Below are 19,881 nucleotides of genomic sequence, written 5' to 3'. Positions count from 1 at the left end.
AGGTTATAATTGTCTGGTTATGATTACGCTGTCTGTATGTGTGTATCATTTTTGTAGTTAAAGTTATGAATATCGGCTATGTTCTTGTATCTCAATGTGTTTTGATTCTAAGAAGCCTCAGTGAAGCATTTGGTCAGCTTCTTAAGAAAGGACTATTCTCAGTAAGTGCCCAGTCAAGAAACACTTGTCAAACAGTGAACTTTGGGAGATGCCAATCCACATCTGAGTTTTCCTGGGAACTTTCAAACTAACATGTAAACAGTGGGGGTCAGCCTGTAAAGAACTGTATCATGCATGGATATGTGGCTTGCCCATGTGACGACAGGCTCCCTCTTGCTGCTGTGATGTTCCACAGGGCAGAGGACATAAAAGGCCCTGAAAACACCTCCATTTGGTCTTCAATCCTCCTTGTCTCTGGAGGAACTTTGCTACAAATGGAAGCTCTGAACAAAGGACTGCATGACCCATCCCTGCCATCGACGTACTCCAGAGACTTGATTTAAACATGAAGCTTATGCCATCACGGTTACAAGCCTGAACCAAGAACTTTACCATTACTGTATGTAATTGATTCCATTTAACTAATCCTAGCTCTCATCTATACCTTTTTCCTTTTATGAATAAACCTTTAGATTCTAAAGGATTAGCAACAGCGTGATTTGTGGGTAAGATCTGATTTGTATATTGACTTGGGTCTGGGGCTTGGCCCTTTGGGATCAGGAGAACCTTTTTTCTTTTACCGGGGCCATTGGCTTTCGTAACCATTTGTCCCCATAACAAGTGACACTGGTGGTGACACCGGGAAGCTGGAGTGTCTAATGGAATTGCTTGCGCTCTAAGCTTATGCTCTAATAAATTTGTTAGTCTCTAAGGTGCCACAAGCACTCCTTTTCTTTTTGCGAATACAGACTAACACGGCTGCTACTCTGAAACCTGGAATTGCTTGTGCGACTTATGGTTTGCCACTGGGGTAAAACCAAAGTCCTCTCAGCCTGGCTGGTTTGGGTTGCCTTGGTGTGCAAAGGAACCCCAGCCTTGGGCTGTAACTGCCCTACTCTCAGCAATTGGTCCTGAATTGGTACTCTCAGTTGGGTCCCACCAAAGCCAGCACCCTTACACGCTGCTTTATCCTTGTTGTGCTTTTTTTGGTACAGATGCACGTAGGGCTGCGCTGGCAGAGGACGGGGGGCCCGGGGTGAGGTTGGAGGCTTGCAGGGTGCACCCGATAAACCTCCCCACCTTGGGTCATGGCACCCCTACGAGGGAGGCGGGGAGACGCTGCACGTGCAAAGCGAACGCCTGCCCCTGCCGCCTACCTCGGAGGCGGGCCCGGATCACGCTGCAGACAAGAAACCCTGGGAGGCGCTTTCTGAGAAGCGAAAGCGAAAGCAGCTCAGCAGCTGGGGCGTTTTTCTTACCCTGAGGCGACAGATTTCCTCCGGCGGCCGGTTTGCCCCTCTGCAGCAGCTGGTCATGGCCGGGCAGGCGACGTGCCCCTTCCCGCTGGTGGTGGAGGGGGCCTGGGGGGGCTCGGGGCTCCCCAAGAACCTCAGGAAAAAACTCCTCTGCTACTTCCAGAGCGGGAAGAAATCCGGAGGGGGGGAGTGCGAGATCCAGGAGCGGCCCGGCCAGGTCCTGGTTTGCTTCGCCCAGGAGGAAGGCAAGGCGGCGTCGGGGGTGGGGGGGGACCCTGACCCTGACCCGTCTCTTAATGTTCATTTTTGGCAGTTTGGGTCTAAGCCGGGGCGGCGCAGCTGAGATGAGCTACACAGAAAATGGCGGGGGGGGGGGACTATGGAGCTTGTGGGTACACCCGGGGGGGGGGGCGCTGAGACTCCCCCGCCCCCACGCAGGGCCTGAGCATGCGGGCTCTGGCCCCTCGCTGCCTGTCTGGGCGGGGAGGGCCCCCGAGCCGCCCGACCTGCTGCTCGAGGTCAGCCCCGAGCCCGCGGTTAGCAGCCGGCCCCGGCCCCCGGCCCCGGCCCCCTGACGGCGGCAGCGTCCCGCGCGCTCCCAGCTGGGGCGCGGCTCCTCGCAAGGTGGCGGCACGTGTGGGGCTCCTCCCCGGCCCACGCTCCCGCTGCTCGGGGCAGTCCGCCCCCGAAGCCTGTCCCCTCACCCCGCTGCCATTCCCTCTTCTCTGTGCATCCTCCCCCAGCCCCGTGGTTCGCCTTCCTCTGTGCATGTCCCCCTTCCCCCGCCTGTGATCCCCTCCCCATTGAAGCTGCCCTTCCCCGTCTGTGGCTTCCCGCTCCCCCGCCTGTGAACCCCCTCTCTTGTGCACACTCCTCCCCCTCTCTCTCCCTGGATGCTCCCTCTCCACCTTTGTTATTTCCCGCCCCCTTTCCCTGTGCTCCTATGGCCCCCATTGCTGCTGCTGCTGGCCACGCTGACTTCAGAGCTGGGCGGTGGGAGTGCAACGCCTGCTGCCTTGGCACCCAGCTCTGAGGGTAGCACCGCCGCTAGCAGCAGCGCAGAACTGCAGAAGTAAGATTTCAGAGTAGCAGCCGGGTTAGTCTGTATTCGCAAAAAGAAAAGGAGGACTTGTGGCACCTTAGAGACTAACGCATTTATTTGAGCATAAGCTTTCGTGAGCTACAGCTCACTTCATCGGATGCATTTGGTGGAATGCATTTGGAATCCACCAAATGCATCCGATGAAGTGAGCTGTAGCTCACGAAAGTTTATGCTCAAATAAATGTGTTAGTCTCTAAGGTGCCACAAGTCCTCCTTTTCTTTTTGCAGAAGTAAGAGTGACCTTTGCACTGGGAGGGGTGGCTATGGAGTGGACAAGGCAAATTTTAGGGTGGCTACTGCCCCTGCAGCCCCCTTCCCTGCTGCCCCTGGAAATACATGTATTCTAAGAGAGTGTGTGTCAGAAGGTCCTGTTTCAATTAACTAGGCTATTCATCTCTTCCTGTCCTTAAAAAGATACCATCAATGTGAACTCTAGTCACTTTTGAAAAGCCAGTTGCAAGTCCTTTCAGTATTGCGCCTGCCCCTGACTCCCCCTGCCAATTTTTGTGCCACTAGAATTAAAAAAAAAAATTTCAAATATTTTTCTCTCTCCTGTTCTGGTGTGAGATACCACCCTAAACAAGGGAAACTGACTGACTGTGCAGAAGAAGTAGTGAAAATGATTCTAAATAGTGTTGGAGAAGTTGAGAAAACTGGGGGGGAAAAGAATGATTCCCCCTCCCCCCCAATCTTTTGTTCTTATAACTATGGGAGCGGGAGAGTTCAGACAGAAATATGGGGTTTTTTTAAGTCCGTGGGATCCCTGCAACTCTTGTGTCATGTGGCTGTGTGCTGTTAAACGGTTCCTGTGTATCATCCCTGAGGTGGCTGCATTTCAGTGCTGGGTGAAATGTTTCTTGCATATATACAAGGGGTAGATGGAGCCTTTGCTCCTGTCCTGATTAAGGAGTAGTGTGTAAGCACATTGTCCCATGAAGAGTCTTGGGAAGAAATTATGATCTGGAGGATAAGGGAAGTTACTGCAGCCTTTTACAGGGCAGAGCATACTTTCCTCTTGTCAGCTCAGCTCTGCTTGTCGAAGCTCTGTGGGGGTTAGAGCCGCAGTATCTGTCTCCACCATTCTGCACCTAGTTGCTGACAAGCAGGAGGTTGTATTGGCCTCCACTTGCTTGACTTTGGAATGGGACAGGTTGCATACAAGCATGGAGGAAAGCTTATAACTCCCACAGTCCCACGCATAGCCGTGTTTGAGCCAGACTGTCTCTGTCACTAACTCTGTAAAGCACTTGGGAGGAAAATGCTATGTTAATGTCCAGTAATATGTTGATATTTATTACAAACTTTTTCTCTACAGAATTTACACCTGCTAATGTTGGGCCATAACTCTTGACTGGAGAGAGGGTATCATCGATATGCCCACTCTTCCTTTCCTGTGCACATCAGACTGAGTCGATCTCAGACTTTCTGATGCTCATTTCTTGTCCTTTTGTAATTTTTGAATGTCACCCTGGAAGACTGTGCATATTTGTGTTTTCTTGATTAAAACCTTTCATTTGTCCCTACCACAATCCTGCCACCTAAATATCTTTTACTTGGAACACATCTTAAAAAAAAAAAAAAAAAGAAAAGAAAAGAAAAGAAAAGAAAAGAAAAAGCAATTGCGAGATGGAGCCAATTGTGCAAAAACACTGTACTACGAAGTAAATGAGTTCTGGTTTCATGGCACGCTCTGTATCCAATATCAAGGATGGAGTAATCCTCTGGTGTGCTCTGAATGATGCCATGATACTTATGTTGCTATGCACAGCGGAAATTCTCTGTGATGGGTTCCCCTCGTAATGCATTGACCAGATCCACCTAATGCCCCAAACCTGCATATATTTATGCTCATGCTTAACTTTACACATATGAGTAGTCCTGTTAGTATTACAAAAGTGCACGGACACCCCAGTCACATCGGGCCCAGTTACGCTGAATGATTTATGAACACATAGTAAGAGATGGTCCTTGCACTGAAGAAGTTACAGTCATAGGCCCTCTTGTTCATGTGAGTTGATCATTTGCTGCAGTATTTGTGAAGCACTCTGATTTAACTGGTGTCACTGTAATACAAATAACAGGCTTATATATATTTCCCTCTTCTCTGCCCTCTTCCAAATAAAACACTTTTATGATACTTTATGCTTCCTGCAACCCCACAAGATCAGAAATCCACTCAGAAGTTACTACTGGCTAAGATGAATAACTCCCCACATATATTTATTCAGCACCCCTCCAAAGGTGGGCTCTGGAGCATCACCCAGTGGGGACCATGCTGCCATGGGGGAAGGGGTAACCCAGGGAGCTGTGTAGAAGCCCCATGTGCCTGCAGATTTCTCAAGATCCTCACAAATCTATGGGCTTAGGGGATCGAACACCCTCCCAGTTCCATGCCTCTAGTCACCCCACTATTACTAATGGAACAATTGGAAGGAAGTTGTGAGGAAACTAATGTAGGGTATGTATTAATTATTTAATCTCTTATTTATAGAGCACCAACAATGTGTTAGGCGCTTTAGAGACTGGTGTGACAAGGTCCCTTCCCCAAACTGCCTGAAACCTAAGGGCTTGATCTTCCTTGTCCTGAAGTCAATGGGAGCAAAATTAGCTTTAACTAGGCAACACGTAAACAAGGGGAAAGAAATGGGAGGTAATGAAGAGCAGTTTTATTGAATGAAGTTTAGCCCATCAGTCTAGTGCCATGATTTTTTTAAATGTTCTTATTTAATTGTTGAAGTTTTGTTGTATGATTTGTTAACAGTGCTCAGCAGGGAGGAGTATGTTGCCCATAATGGTGCATAGATCTATAGACTAACATCCCGTCTACCAAGATTATAATAGTTTTCTTTATTTGTGCTTTAGTGAGGCAGCGAGTTCTTAACAAAGAGACCCATGAGCTTGACTGGGCAGCGAAAGGAAAATTAAAGCTGGTTGTCATGCATCCTGAAACAGGGGCAACCAAAAAAGACGTGTCTGGGGAAGTGCCGGGTCCTAAAGAGGTAAATAAATATGAAACAGAATTCTAACCTGCAGTGTTCAGAGTTTTGAAGTAATAGCAAGAATGTCACATGCTTTTTTTTAGTTGGCTTACTGTACTTTTTGTTTTAGGATTCCAAGACACCAAGCAAACACCAAGAACCAGGTAAGGTTTTATTCAAAACAAATCTGAAATATTTAATGTTTATAAAAACTAGAATATTATTTGTGAGAAATGAAGCTTTTTCCTCTGTGTTGAGGAATGATGTATGGAAGATAAAAACTACTTTTAAGGGAGAGAAAACACTTTTCACAATGACTGCTAACTCTTGGCTCAATGTGGAACCCATTGAAGTCAGTGAAAAAAATCCAGAAAAGCTGAACTGCATCCTCTGTGGAGATTTATTCATCAGAAATTCTAATATGTGATTTTTCTGCCCGGATTTGGGTTGTGCAGCCTGGCTGAATATAGTTAGTTATTCAGAAAGGCAGTTAACTTAGGGTATGTGTACACAACAGCTGGAAAGTGGTCAAGCTAGTGTGCTAAAACCAGAAGTGTAGCCACTCATGGCAGGAGGGGCTAGCCATCCTGAGTATGATCCCATCCAAACCCATAACTATGTACCTGAGGCGGCTATGTCACCATGGATACACTATTTATAGTGTGCTAGCTCAATCACAGTTAGTGCGGTTACGTCTCCTCAAGCTGGAATTTACATTTTCTAGTTCCAGTGCAGACAAATCCTAAGAAGGGAGTAGTGTTTTGGACATGATCAGTGAGTTCTATTATCTCTTGCTGTAGGCTCTTCTCAGGCTCCGATGTCATGTCCCAGTCCAGCAAAGTACTTACGTACATGGTTAACTTTTAGCACTGTGAGTAATATCATTGACTTCAAAGGGATTATTCATGGGCTTAAAATTTATCATATGCTTAATTGCTTTGCTGGATTAGCACCTATAATGCTTTGCTCTTCCTCTCTAATTCCTGCAGAAAGTTTTTAATTTGTTACTCTTGTGAAAGCTATTTTTCTCCTCCAGTTTTTATCGTTAGTCTAGCTCTGAACTACAGCAGCCATAGCATATTTCCTTAACTGGTTGATTGCAGCTGAGAAACCACATGGGAATGGTAATATCTATCATTGCACCAACTTCAGTTGGTGAGAGAGACAAGCTTTCGAACCACAGAGGGATTCTTCTTCCTGAAGCTCGGTGCAGCTCGAAAGCTTGTCTCTCTCACCAACAGAAGTTGGTCCAATAAAAGATGGCTACAACTACACTACGTACAGGGATTGCTGCTGAACATTCCAGGTGCCCTCAGGGCCCAGCTGTGCTACTCAGTGTGATCAACACTCAGTCCTCATCTGTGAAACATCAGTGGAACATTGGCAGCAAAATAGTTGCCGTGGAGAAACAGTATTAAAAGTGTTAATGCAGTTCAAAAGTTAATTTATTTTTAAAGAGGCTTGATGAAAGATAGCGTAAGCAGCAGCACTTTAAAGGGACACTGTCAACATTGTTTTGCTTTAAAATTAACATGCAACTCTCATGCTAAACCCTGGTATCTGTGCTTCATAGTCTATTTTTAAAACTGATGTTTGCTTTGTCAGTTCCACCCATCAACACCTGAATTCACTGTGAGTCACAGAGGAAACAAATCTATGCATAAAGGATCCCTTGTCTATTGAAAGAATTGCTCATTGAAAACTATCAATGGATGATGATAACTTTGTTCTCGATATGAGCTAGTATTTCAGTAATCAATGTCCATGTGCCTAGGCTCTCAACATGAAGTCATACATATGAAACTCCCTTCAGCCCTTTGTGAGCTGTTGGTGGCTCCTACATGTCACTACAGCAACATTTCAGGGCCAGATTGTGGGGTGTATAATCATCAGAAATATTTGTTTAAACCTTTGGCTTTTAGGATTCTTTCAAACCTGTGCATATCTGCATTTTTCTTGGCCTAATTAGACAGGTAATTCCACACCAACTTTTCTTTAATCCACATTGAAGTCTTAACAAATAACCCTCCCATTTGATAAAACAAAGCTCCTTAACTAATCTCCAGTAATTGAATGAAAATTAAAGAGCCCCTTGTGCTACAGGACTAGAGAACTCATCTGGTATGCAGTTTTTGTTGCAAGATTTTTAGCTAAGAGACAGGTAAGACTCTCCATTCCTATTAGTTAGCCTTCTGCATACCCCTACATCATGAGTGCTTACTTGAGTAATCCTTACTGGCACGTGAGAAAGGGGTCAAAGTTTCATGCCATAAACGGAGTTTGGCAGTTTTTGTCATTTACCTTCTCTCTTCTGTGTTACCATTATATATTTGTATTGTGGTAGTGGCCAGGGATCCAGTCAGGATCAGGAGCCCTTAGTAATGCTTCTCACAACAAAAAGATTCTTTCCCACAGATCTTTTGTTCAACAGCATCCATTTCGTAAGAGCCAGAGTTTACTTTGAAGTGCTGTAACAGATTGCAAAGGTTCTTAGCCATGTTTCTGACAAAGTGGATGGATACAATCTAACAGGCTGTTGGTGCACTAGTTTGTTTTTAATATGATGCATCATAATTTTTGAGGTTGTGTTATTTTTGAGTGACATAATACTTGGTTTGAAATAAAAAGATATATCACAAGGTGTAATTCTAAGGTAACTGCAGTCAAAGGAGACAACAATCAAACAAGTGATCAATGTGTGATAGTGATCAATGGTGACCAATAGTGATCAATGGCTCCATGTCTAGTTGGCAGCCGGTGTCAAGTGGAGTGCCCCAGGGGTCGGTCCTGGGGCCCGTTTTGTTCAATATCTTCATAAATGATCTGGAGGATGGTGTGGATTGCACTCTCAGCAAATTTGCGGATGATACTAAACTGGGAGGAGTGGTAGATACGTTGGAGGGGAGGGATAGGATACAGAAGGACCTAGACAAATTGGAAGATTGGGCCAAAAGAAATCTAATGAGGTTCAATAAGGATAAGTGCAGGGTCCTGCACTTAGGATGGAAGAATCCAATGCACCGCTACAGACTAGGGACCGAATGGCTCGGCAGCAGTTCTGCGGAAAAGGACCTAGGGGTGACAGTGGACGAGAAGCTGGATATGAGTCAGCAGTGTGCCCTTGTTGCCAAGAAGGCCAATGGCATTTTGGGATGTATAAGTAGGGGCATAGCGAGCAGATCGAGGGACGTGATCGTTCCCCTCTATTCGACACTGGTGAGGCCTCATCTGGAGTACTGTGTCCAGTTTTGGGCCCCACACTACAAGAAGGATGTGGATAAATTGGAAAGAGTACAGCGAAGGGCAACGAAAATGATTAGGGGTCTAGAGCACATGACTTATGAGGAGAGGCTGAGGGAGCTGGGATTGTTTAGTCTGCAGAAGAGAAGAATGAGGGGGGATTTGATAGCTGCTTTCAACTACCTGAAAGGGGGTTTCAAAGAGGATGGCTCTAGACTGTTCTCAATGGTAGCAGATGACAGAACGAGGAGTAATGGTCTCAAGTTGCAATGGGGGAGGTTTAGATTGGATATTAGGAAAAACTTTTTCACTAAGAGGGTGGTGAAACACTGGAATGCGTTACCTAGGGAGGTGGTAGAATCTCCTTCCTTAGAGGTTTTTAAGGTCAGGCTTGACAAAGCCCTGGCTAGGATGATTTAACTGGGACTTGGTCCTGCTTTGAGCAGGGGGTTGGACTAGATGACCTTCTGGGGTCCCTTCCAACCCTGATATTCTATGATTCTATGATTCTAAGATTAATTCGGAGCTCTAAAAACTGTGACAGTGTTCCTTCAACTGCAGTAAGCACCAAGCAATCACATTTATTTAACCTTATGAGATTTTTTTTTTTTTCCCCAATTGCCATGTGTCTTTTCCAGTCAGCTCTGATGATGGGAATTCTGTGTCTGTAGAGCAGGAAAAGAGGAAAAGAGGTATGTATGCAGTTTGTTAAATAGGACAATCACAAATTCTACTCTTGCATTAATTAATGGTTTTCATCGAAATTTAAACTATAACAGCTTCATGGAAAATTTAATGGCTGTTTGTTTAATGCAAAGTAGGCTTAATTACACGAGTCTAAAAAATACAGACTATGTCTTTTGTAAGTTGCCACTGTCCTTGGGGAGCCTGCCCACTCTTTCTTTTTGGGGTCTCTCTGACTGTACCCCACAGGTATCAAGCATTGAGCCTTCACTTCTCCTAGGGCGGAATTGAACAGTTTGCCCACTCTCAGACCAGGGTCTGGGTTACAGCCCCCTGGTATCAACCATGACTAATGCAGCAAGCCCATCTGGGATTGGACCCTGCAAGGCTTTGACTTTAGGAGCCTGTGACATCATACATTTGCAGAGAGACAGAAACCACTTCTTCAGAACAAAGCGTGATTTATTTTTGCCCAGCGGTACACAACACTTTAAAAGTGGATTTAAAAGCAAGATCTGCATGCATATTCCCTTATATTAGGTTAACCTCTGTTTCCACAGCTGAGGCAGGTCTGGTTTATTCCCCATCTCTGAATTGAGAGAACCAGCCTACGCTGCTTGCAGCCTGTCTCAGGGCTTTACTACACTACAAAATTAAGTCCACTTAAGTTAAGTTGACATACAGCCACCGCAGTAAATAAAGCAATGGTTCAAATCCACACTTGCTCTTTCTGTCAGTGGTGCACATCCTCACAGGAGCGCTTCCACCGACTGAAGTGGGACATAGTGGGACACTGACAGCTGGAGCCTGGCAGTCCTGCATGGAGCTGACAGCTGCTTTTCCTGTCCCACTGCTGACAGTCACTCCAGGGCTGACAGCCAGAAGCTGTCAGCCAGGCATGGGCTCACAGTTGGGCTCCTGGCTCTGACAGCTTGAGTTGTCAGCCAGGGGCTGCGTGATCCCTGCATCCAGCTGAAAGCTCAGGCTGTCAGCACCCAGGGGCCGGAGGCCAGCTGTGTTCCAGTGCCCAGCTGATACCTCAGGTTGTCAGTGGTGGGGGGGAAATGGGGAGCTCCAGCTGTCAGCCATCAGCCACACTCGGGGCTGACAACCAACAGATGACATAAGTAACACAGTGTTTTAACAGACACTGCATCGCCCTAACTACATCAACATAAGCACTATGCCTCTTTTGAAAGTGGAATTATTATGTCGGTGTAGCAGGGGACTTACTTCAGTAGACGCAGCATTCTAATGTAGACACTGATGTAATTAGGTCAACGTAAGCCACCTTGCATTTACCAAAGTCTGTAGTGTATCACAGGCCTCAGTCAGCCTGTCAGCCTTTTCACTGACACATCACGGCTAACCTCTCTGACCACCTCCCATATCACTTTCTGCAAGGGGCTTTGAGGGGATTGGTCTCCTTTGTTTCCAGTTTTAGCCTGTAGGGAATCAGGTGAGCTCACCTACCAACTGATGACCCAGCCATTGTTATCTTAATTCCTTTAAAGATCCTTAAATGAGGCTGACTTCTCTGTATCATTGTTTTACCTTTCTTGGGAAGTTCCTTAACAAAGTGCATCGAAGGAGACTGTAAAGGAACTCTATGCATTCACTTAGGCAGCAATATAAAATTGAAAAGGTAAACCAAGTCATACAAAATATTGCTAAAAAATAATCCAGAGACAAGGTAGATGAGGTAATATCTTTTATTGGACCAACTTCTGTTGTGAGAGAGACAAGCTTTCAAGCCACACAGAGGTCTTCAGGTCTGGGAAAGGAACTCTCAGCATCACAGCTTGTCTCTCTTACCTATAGAATTTGGTCCAATAAGAGATACTATCTCACACACCTTGGCTTTCTAATATCCTGGGACCAGTATGGCTAGAACTAATACTGCATGCAAGAAATAATCCAGACATTTTCCCAGTTTGCCACATAAGTATTCACAGCACAGAACGACTAGCCTCACTGGCAATCTCAGAAGAGACCAAGTATTGAATGAGCCTGAATACTGACTTCCTCTCTCTCTTTCTCTGTTGGCTGTGTCTACACAAATTTCCCATTGTTTCCACTGACAGTGGTGGACATGCATTGTTATCTTACACTGATCTGAATGAGTTAGACATCATGGTGGTTTAAAACACCAGTACCCTGTTTATGTTAGAGGTCCCATCATTGCTGGCACTGGTGGAACTGCACTGGTGATGATAATAGTGGGAAATGTAAGAGGAAAATGTCTTGTATAATCAAAGTGTTACAGGTGGTCCTCTTTGTCATGGTTGAGCCAAACTGGGCATTGTGGAGAAGTTTGTACAGCCATCCCTCTGCTGGTTTTGTGGAAGAGACATTGTCTCCAGGACTGTGGATCCACAACCTTTCACTAGCATACATTCAGTTTATTTGACTTTTTAAAAGAATTTTGTGAAACAAATTTAAGGAAAGTCATTTTAGAAATAGCTCTCTGTTTCCCTTTCTTCTGTCATTATATTTGTGCTGATAAGCTTGATATTAATACTGAGAAAGATAAAAAGATCATTTTTCCTTTTTAATTTTGTTCAGTCAGTCAGATTTCTGATCTTTGATTTCATCCTCTCAGGAAATTTGGGAAAAGAGATGACATCCTCTGAGCAATCCACTGTAGTAATCATCACTGCCCCAGGGGAGGAAATTGATGATGACCTTGTGAGCATGTACTTAGAAAATAAAATGCGGTCAGGTGGGGGACCCATCAAATCCTGCGTCAGAAATAATCAAGAAATAATCATCACCTTTGAAAATGCTGAAGGTATGATATAGACCTACTTCTCAAAAATATGCCCTCTTTGGTAATGGGTCTTTGAAATTCCATGTTGTAGTAGGAAGACAGCCTGAGACATAAGCCCTTGTATCTGAGGCCTGAACTAAAGTAATGGCCAGAACTTGCTAATATAAAGCAAAATTTAAGTTGTGAGCAAGAGGCAGGCCTTGCTTACAGAATCTGGCAAGAATAGGGCTGATATTGCAGAAACACACATTCCTAAGTAGTGCTAGGCATAAGAATATATACACAAACACATTCCAGAAAGGTGGTACCAGAATACCTCATTACCAGCACATTCCCCAAAGATAACAGAAACACACTGACCCATCCTAAAAATAAGGTCAGGATGACAGCATGATGGATAGAAATGTTTTGATAGAACCATTAGGTACAAAGTAATGGGTGGTGGTTAGCCACATCAAAAGGTGGCACCTAACTACGTCAGAGGGGTGGTACGTAATTTGTTGGTATCTGTGTATAAAGATGTATCTCAGAGGGAGTGTCTTTGGTCAGCCGAGGGAGCAGGGGAAAGTCCCACCATTGACCTAGCTGTGTCCATTACCACAGCATACATGTCTTAGTATCCTCATAGAGTCTGCTAGCTGCTATTACCATGCTTCATCGACAATAAACTTAACAGATTTTTGTGGTCATTGGGCAATTCGCTCAGGATCTGCTGCCGCCAGCTATCTGCGCTGAGCTGGGACAGCACACAGGGAGAACACACACGCAGCTGAACATTTGATGACACGTTATTCCTGGATGACTGGGTCTGAACAGAATAACTGTACCTGTACCCTGTGTGCACTGGAAATGTGGGAGTCATGTCAGCTATGAATACACTAGTACTGGGATAAGTCTAAGGAGAAATCACTGGATCCATGTAGATCTCACACATGGAAACCACTGTGTAAGGTGCATGGCAGGGCAGCCTGTTCAGGGGCTAAAATAGCAAGTGGGGAACTATCCTACATACTGGCTGCAGATAGGAGGTAAATTCTCTCATTGGCCTTTTGCCCCACACAAGTCCCATTTCTTTTTAGGTTTTGGAAGTTGGGAAAGGAAGGCAGTAAGTTTCATGCCATTGTGAAAATCGGAGAAATACTACTGCTGTTTGTCAAAATTCTTCATATTATACTCAGTCTGCCATGGCACCATGTACAGGGAAAACTTTTCCAGTTGGCTGAGGAGTTGCTGGAAATTCTGGATACATGGTACAGGGCAGCAGCTAAGATAGGGATAAGGAAGATGAAAGGGGTTATAGTCATAAATAAGATTCAGATGGTTTTTCTTTAGGTTAGGTTAGCTTTGTACTGATGTGGTAGCTAGTTATTCACCTGATAATATGGAATCTCAACAGAATTAAAAAGGAGGTAAAGTCAAAAGAGTTTTGGAACCAAGTTACCATCCTAGGCAAGTAAACTACATCCTCATCTGCAATTAGCAAATAAATTACCCCCTTGTCTTTTTCTCCTCTTCTGCAATTAGGCCCCCGTTCAGAAAGGTCTTTATTTACCTTCCTGAACTGGGGGCCTTGAACCTGAAAACCAAAAACATCTATACAATGCAGCTTCCAAGAGAAACTAGAATCTCCTAACTCCTTGTTTCACTCTCCTGTTTAAGGCAAGTTGCTGCATAGGGCAGAAAGACTGATTAAGATAAAGTACATAAATCTCCATGGCTGGCATCTGTGTGCCTCCTTGAAATTGTTTTTTCTGCAGAACCGCTGAGCTGGGTGCAGAAGCCAAGTCTGTTGAAACTCACAGGTCTTTAGTGGAAAACAGACTCCTAGCATATCTCAGGTTTCTCACCTACAACTTTAAAATTTAAGACCTACTTTTCCCTTACTATAATGACAGTATTCAGGAGAGCTTTTCAGATTTTTTTCCCCCTAGAATCTTGGTCAAACTAGGCATGTGGTGCATCATTTGTCTTCCTTTTGGACCACACTCTAGCTGCTTGTTGTCTGACTGTGGCCCTCCCAGGCTGAGCTGGCTCACACATTCACCTCTTGTGAGGCTCCACACAGCCTCAAGCAGGCTCACCGACAGCAATTCTGGGCCCCCCTAGAAAGGTATGGCTGAGGTTTACGACGCAATCGAACAAAGTACGACTGCCCTTCTTACTTTTTTCAAGTAGGGCTTCTTTGTCTTGTTTTTCTCTCAGTTTCTGAGCTCGGGACTTACGTTTGTACTCCATAATGAACAGTAAGGACCGATTCGAAATTCCATACTCCACATTTCATTTGAGATGTCACACGCTTACTCAGGCTGCTGTTGCTGATGCTCTGCCAGACCAGCAGGATGTACCAGCCCTCTGGCAAACTGTTACTGTCACAATGAGGAATGGCACTCTGTACAGATCAGCAGCAGGAAACCAGATTTCTTTCCTTTTTTTTTTTTATCTTACTTTTTTTTTTTTTTTTAATAAAAATTATCTATCCCATCTGCTCAGGCCCTTTTAAATTGCCGGACACCTGGGCAGTTGACCCCTTTGCCCCTCTGTCAGCAGGCCTGGCCTCAAGTACTGCCCACCTTTCACTCCACATGATTTACCATTAGATAGTAATTAGGGAAGCAACAGAGAGATTAATTCTAATACTTAAACCAAGAGACAAGAAGAGAAATGACCAAGTAGAGAAAAGAGAGTGCTATAAGAGATCCTGTGGCTGCCAGGTCAGGAATGTGTGTGTTTGTCTGTATAGTGAGTGAAGCCTTATGTGGCATAGTCCTACAGCCATCAAGAACAATTTTATTAGATAATATTTGCTTGACTACATAGTTCAGTAGCAGGTTAATGGGGCACCATCTAAACAATTTCAAAAAATGAGTTTAAAGTAGCCTCAGGTTTTACACCTGTCCCCGAATTTCCCCTGACCTTTTCCATGGTTTTATAGTCATATTTTTATATGTTCTAAAATGCTTTTCTCTGCTTGTTGCTGTGTGAGGGATCCAAACAAACAGGAGAAATTGGCTGCTATGCAGCAAAATGGCAAAACGGACTATACACAAAGTGCTGTCAAATAAACAGACTAGAAAAATATGTTTTCTCTAGTCTTACTAATAGTCATTTTAGGTGGTGTAAAAATAATGGTGAAGAACATTTCAGACAAAGTGTGATATTTAAGTGTGGCACTGTCAACTTCAAGTCCAGATCTAGCAAAGCACTTCAGCTAGTTTTCTCAAAGGAGCCTAGTGAAATTAGGGACACGTTTCCTGTTAAAACTCCAAAGGGATTTGGGCACCTAACTCCCTTTGAAAATCCCAGCCTGAATAACCTGATTAACTTTAATGGTGCCTGTGGTAACTTTGCTACACAGGGTCCTAAATACGTATATTGTAAATAAATTAATATATTTCAGGAATAAATTAATCTGCTTCATTAGCCCTCACTGAACGTTGTCATTTCAGATCTAATCTAGAGAACAATATTTGGCACTTTAGGATTAATTGGCACTAATAACATTTAGTACTAGGGGTAACTGCATTTTTTAAAAGGAGACTGGGATACTCTGGATATCCCTTTATGGGGCTGTAGAATAACTTTTAACTTGATCATAAATTTTGATCACATGACTTGTGTTAATCTTTTCTGTAACAAGAGAAAGTAAGAATCCACTTGAGAGAAGATTTTAAAATATGTCAGAACTTAATATATTGATCCATTCTGAGTAAGTACAGGTATATAACAGAGATCTCCATTTATTTGTGTTTCTATGGAACTAGATGCACAAGAAGTCTTGGGAAAAAAGGATCACTCAGTAAAGAAAATTGCACTCCATGTGAAACCATGGCAAGCGGAGAATATCCAAGAACTCCCACAAATGACTTCATCCCTAGTTGTACTTGAAAATATACAAGAGACTTTAAAACAATACATGTTAACTATGCTGGTGGAAAACATCAGTGGCTTATCAGAAGATGACAATGACTTCAGTATGGAAATGATACCTGAAATTAATGTGGCTGTAGTTACATTTATCAAAGATATTGGTAAGATGGAATGTGTGTGTACAATATGTTGTCTTCACTTGATGCTTTAAAAGGGGCTATTCAGCTAACACATTAGCTGAGCTGAAAAACAGAGGAACGTATTCTGTCACAGGCTTCAGACAAAATCCAGTCTCACTTACATCATCGTAAATCAGGAGTAACTCCACTAAAGTAAATGGAGTTACACCAGAGTAAAGATCAGTTTGGTAATTGAAGGGGGAACTACAGTCATTTTTAAATTATCGTCCTGTGTACAGAAGTGCTGGGCAGCTGCCAGTGTGTAAAAAGAACTATTGCAAATTATATAAAATAGTATTTTGTGCCTGGTGAATTATAATTATGGGCCATATGATGCCATCATTTTATCAGCAAAACTGTTAATGGAATGGTGCATGTTTACTAAGTCAGAAGAAATCATCAAATATTCATTAAGGGCCAAAACCTTGTTCCATTAAAGTCACCGCGACAGTTTTGCCATTGACCGCAATGGGAAAATTATTTGATCCTATGTAATGAATGGTCATTAAAAGGTGATTTTTTTTTCAAACGTATACACATCTATTCTCTGTGTGTCAACATACGCATAGATAGCAGTCATAGTGTACTCTCTTGAGTGATACTTTAGTCTATTTTATATAATATGTTCTTATTTACATCAGTGTCTCTGATCAGTATGTATGATAGGGAACATTATGATTACAACCATTCCAGAAGACATGCATTCCCTTGTATTATATAGCAGTGAGAAGTGTATGTGAATTTGTCCTGAACAAGAATTGCAATTGATCTGATTAACAAATCAGATCTGATGGTATGGAGAACAATAGCCACTATGCATAAGACCAAATTCATGTATGGTATAAGCAGGCAAAACTGTTGTTGTAGTAAAGGGAGTAGCACCTGCTTATCAGTAGGGTTGAATTGAGCTGATAGTTTTATACTAATTACAGCATCCATAGTCCCTGGTATACATGAATTCTTTTAGGACAACATAATTCCAGTATTACCATTATACCGCATTTCAACGTGTTTTTGACTTAAAAAAGAGAAATACCCTATATAAGAAAACAACAATTTTTTTTTTTTTTAGAAGATAGAACTTGAGCAATTTAAAGTGGTACATAGCTATCTTATTTTTAAAGTAGGTTGAATAAGACAGTAGGGTTATTGATGATACCAAAGGATTCCAACTGCCAGACATACTAACTGCAAAAATATTAGTCCGATATAAGTAACCCACTGTATAAAATAAACTTCTCTGGGGGAGTATATTCTATGGGAATTAGCATCCAGTTGGAAGTCAGGAATGTCTAAATTCTCTAATCCTGGCTCTGCTACCGATTTCCTCTGTAGCCTTGGGGAAATCATTTTACATTTGTAAAACTGCTATTTACAGGACCAGGCACAAAATCTACTCATCCACCCTCTACCATGATGGCTGATGACAGTGAAAAAATTAATGATATTTTGCTTCCCTGTTTAAAAATAAATAAATAAATAAATAAAATCACTCAGGCAAGTGGGAAAGTAGAATTTTGCAAAGCTGGTTAGTAAGGATTAATTATGTATAACTGAACATTTTTGATCCCTACACCTATTGCTTATTTTCTTCTGTTTTTCTAACGTCATAATAGTAAAAATCTGTCCAATGTTTTTCTTTTCTGTTTATAGATCTAAGGGAATTTGTTAAAAAGTTCAACCAAAACCATAGGGCGAAGCAACAAAATATTACAGCACGGCATCTTGAGGTGACAAAAAGCATTAAGGCTGAAAATTTACCACCTAACATATCTAATGACTATATAACTGTCTACTTTGAAAGTAAAAGAAATGGAAGTGCACAAGTGTCAAATGTAGAACAGTTACCTGAAGAGAATTCAGCTATCATTACTTTTCATTATCAGAAAGGTAACATATAAATATGTATCATTTATTTAATCTTGCAGTTAAAAGATCAACATGAAAATGAACGTGCTCTTTTAAGAAATAGCTAACTTACCCTTAGAAAAAAGTTAACTGGTTTGATGGTTTGGCAGGTTGTTACTCTGTTAGGTTAGAAACCTAGATTTGGGACTGGATATAATATGACTAATATGAGGCACTTAGTTTCCCTGGACATATATTACATTGTTAGGATCTCTGCAATGTCTTTTGAGTCTGCACGAGGATTCTGTCCTTTCTGTTTCTTAAATTAGGGACTCCAAAGCCAACAGCAGTGCCACATAAGTTGAAGGTGAATTTTCATCAGGCATTCTTAAGAGCCTGGATAGCCTCTTCTGTCTTTCTACCTAGATTTTTAGTCTACATTCCTCACCATGGTATCCAAGTTCCTTTCAGAGGCTCAGTTCTTGTGGGCACTTGAGCTGAGCTCAGCTCAGTGAGCTCAGTACATCTGAGGGGTGGCTGGGTGGGCAGAGATGGTGTTATTACCACATTTCTTCCCTGGGCACTCCTGGAGCCAGTGGGTGGTGAGCTCAGCTCCCAGCTTCATTACAGCAGCCCTGAGCCTTATGCTCCCTTAGGCCAGAGGTTACTCAAATTTACGTCCGCTGCAATGGCTCCCTGTGGATTGGTTCAAGCTGTGTGCAGAATGCAGAGTATAATGCAGAAGCCTGTATACTAGCTCTGCACCAGCTGAGAACTTCTCCTCAGGTGACTTCAAGAATGCAATGAAGAATCTGGCCCCAAATTTTTATAAATTAGGCACTAGTACTGAGCACTCACATCTTTTATGTAGGTTTCAGAGTAGCAGCCGTGTTAGTCTGTATTCGCAAAAAGATGAGGAGTACTTGTGGCACCTTAGAGACTAACAAATTTATTAGAGCATAAGCTTTCGTGAATTTGTTAGTCTCTAAGGTGCCACAAGTACTCCTTATCTTTTATGTAGTTGCCTAAATGTGGATTTAGGTGCCTAATGTTAGACACCTAAGATTATAGATTGTGTTGTAGATGACTGGCACTGTAAGAAAGTAGTTAAGGACTTTTTAATCTGTTTGGCTAGATGCCACAGTAGTATTTGAATTAATTCTGATGCAATATTAATTTTGGCTATAATTATGCCAGATCTTTAAAATAATATATATTTGCCCAGTTACATTTTAACCAGTCTCCTAAAATGAGAAGTGTAGCTCTGTTTTGTAGCAATAAACAAACAGCTATGGGAGAAGTCTCTCATGCGCGAAGTTCCAATAGCTTCAATATAGGACCAGATCCTCAGCTGGTGTAAATCAAAATAGCTCCATTTATTTACCCCAGCTGAGGATCTGGCCTTAGGTAGGTTTGGCATTCTCACTCCCCAGCCAGGAGCGTGGGAGCTGTCCTCTTCAAGGAACTGTTAAGCAACAGAGTGGCCTCCTCCTCCTTAAAGTGTTGGCCGGGGGTGGGGGTCTCTGCTCTGCTGGACCAGGACAACCACACCCTCCAATGTACTTGTATCTGCAGAGGTCGGGTGTCACCAGCCCTGTGGGAGCGCATGCAGTTCTGATGTCATGGAGCCACTCCCGAGAGCTGCACAGGGCTCCCTGCAGTGCAACAGAGCTGTGACACCCGATCCCTGCAGGCGCACCGACCCATTGATTTTTATTTTTCATCAGTTTCAGTGTGTCAGCTGACATAGATGTTTACCTACAGTTATCGATTATAATTGAATCCTGCCAAGTCTATG

The 19,881-nt window shown here is 43.2% G+C and overlaps 1 protein-coding gene across 11 annotated transcripts in view; it reads left to right on the top strand.

Moving 5' to 3' along the window:
• The first annotated feature begins 1,316 nt into the window (after positions 1-1,316).
• Positions 1,317-19,881, top strand: part of PARP14 (poly(ADP-ribose) polymerase family member 14) — a 43,444-nt gene continuing 24,879 nt past the window's right edge. The window contains exons 1-7 of one of the 11 annotated variants that reach the window (XM_038421426.2): positions 1,317-1,660; positions 5,380-5,516; positions 5,626-5,659; positions 9,374-9,427; positions 12,022-12,210; positions 15,951-16,217; positions 17,889-18,125. In XM_038421426.2, the coding sequence (XP_038277354.1) occupies positions 1,474-1,660; positions 5,380-5,516; positions 5,626-5,659; positions 9,374-9,427; positions 12,022-12,210; positions 15,951-16,217; positions 17,889-18,125 (1,105 nt within the window). In that variant the 5' untranslated portion in view covers positions 1,317-1,473. Of the gene's footprint in view, positions 1,661-5,379; positions 5,517-5,625; positions 5,660-9,373; positions 9,428-9,552; positions 9,898-12,018; positions 12,211-13,268; positions 14,515-15,300; positions 16,218-17,888; positions 18,126-19,881 lie in introns of those variants that run through there. The other 10 variants (XM_043504978.1, XM_043504973.1, XM_043504972.1 and 7 more) reach the window with 10 other exon arrangements.

This window comes from Dermochelys coriacea, chromosome 11, assembly GCF_009764565.3.
Source record: "Dermochelys coriacea isolate rDerCor1 chromosome 11, rDerCor1.pri.v4, whole genome shotgun sequence".
Lineage (NCBI taxonomy): Eukaryota > Metazoa > Chordata > Testudines > Dermochelyidae > Dermochelys > Dermochelys coriacea.
Note: the sequence above shows the minus strand (reverse complement) of the source record. Positions and strands in the feature narration are given on the sequence as shown.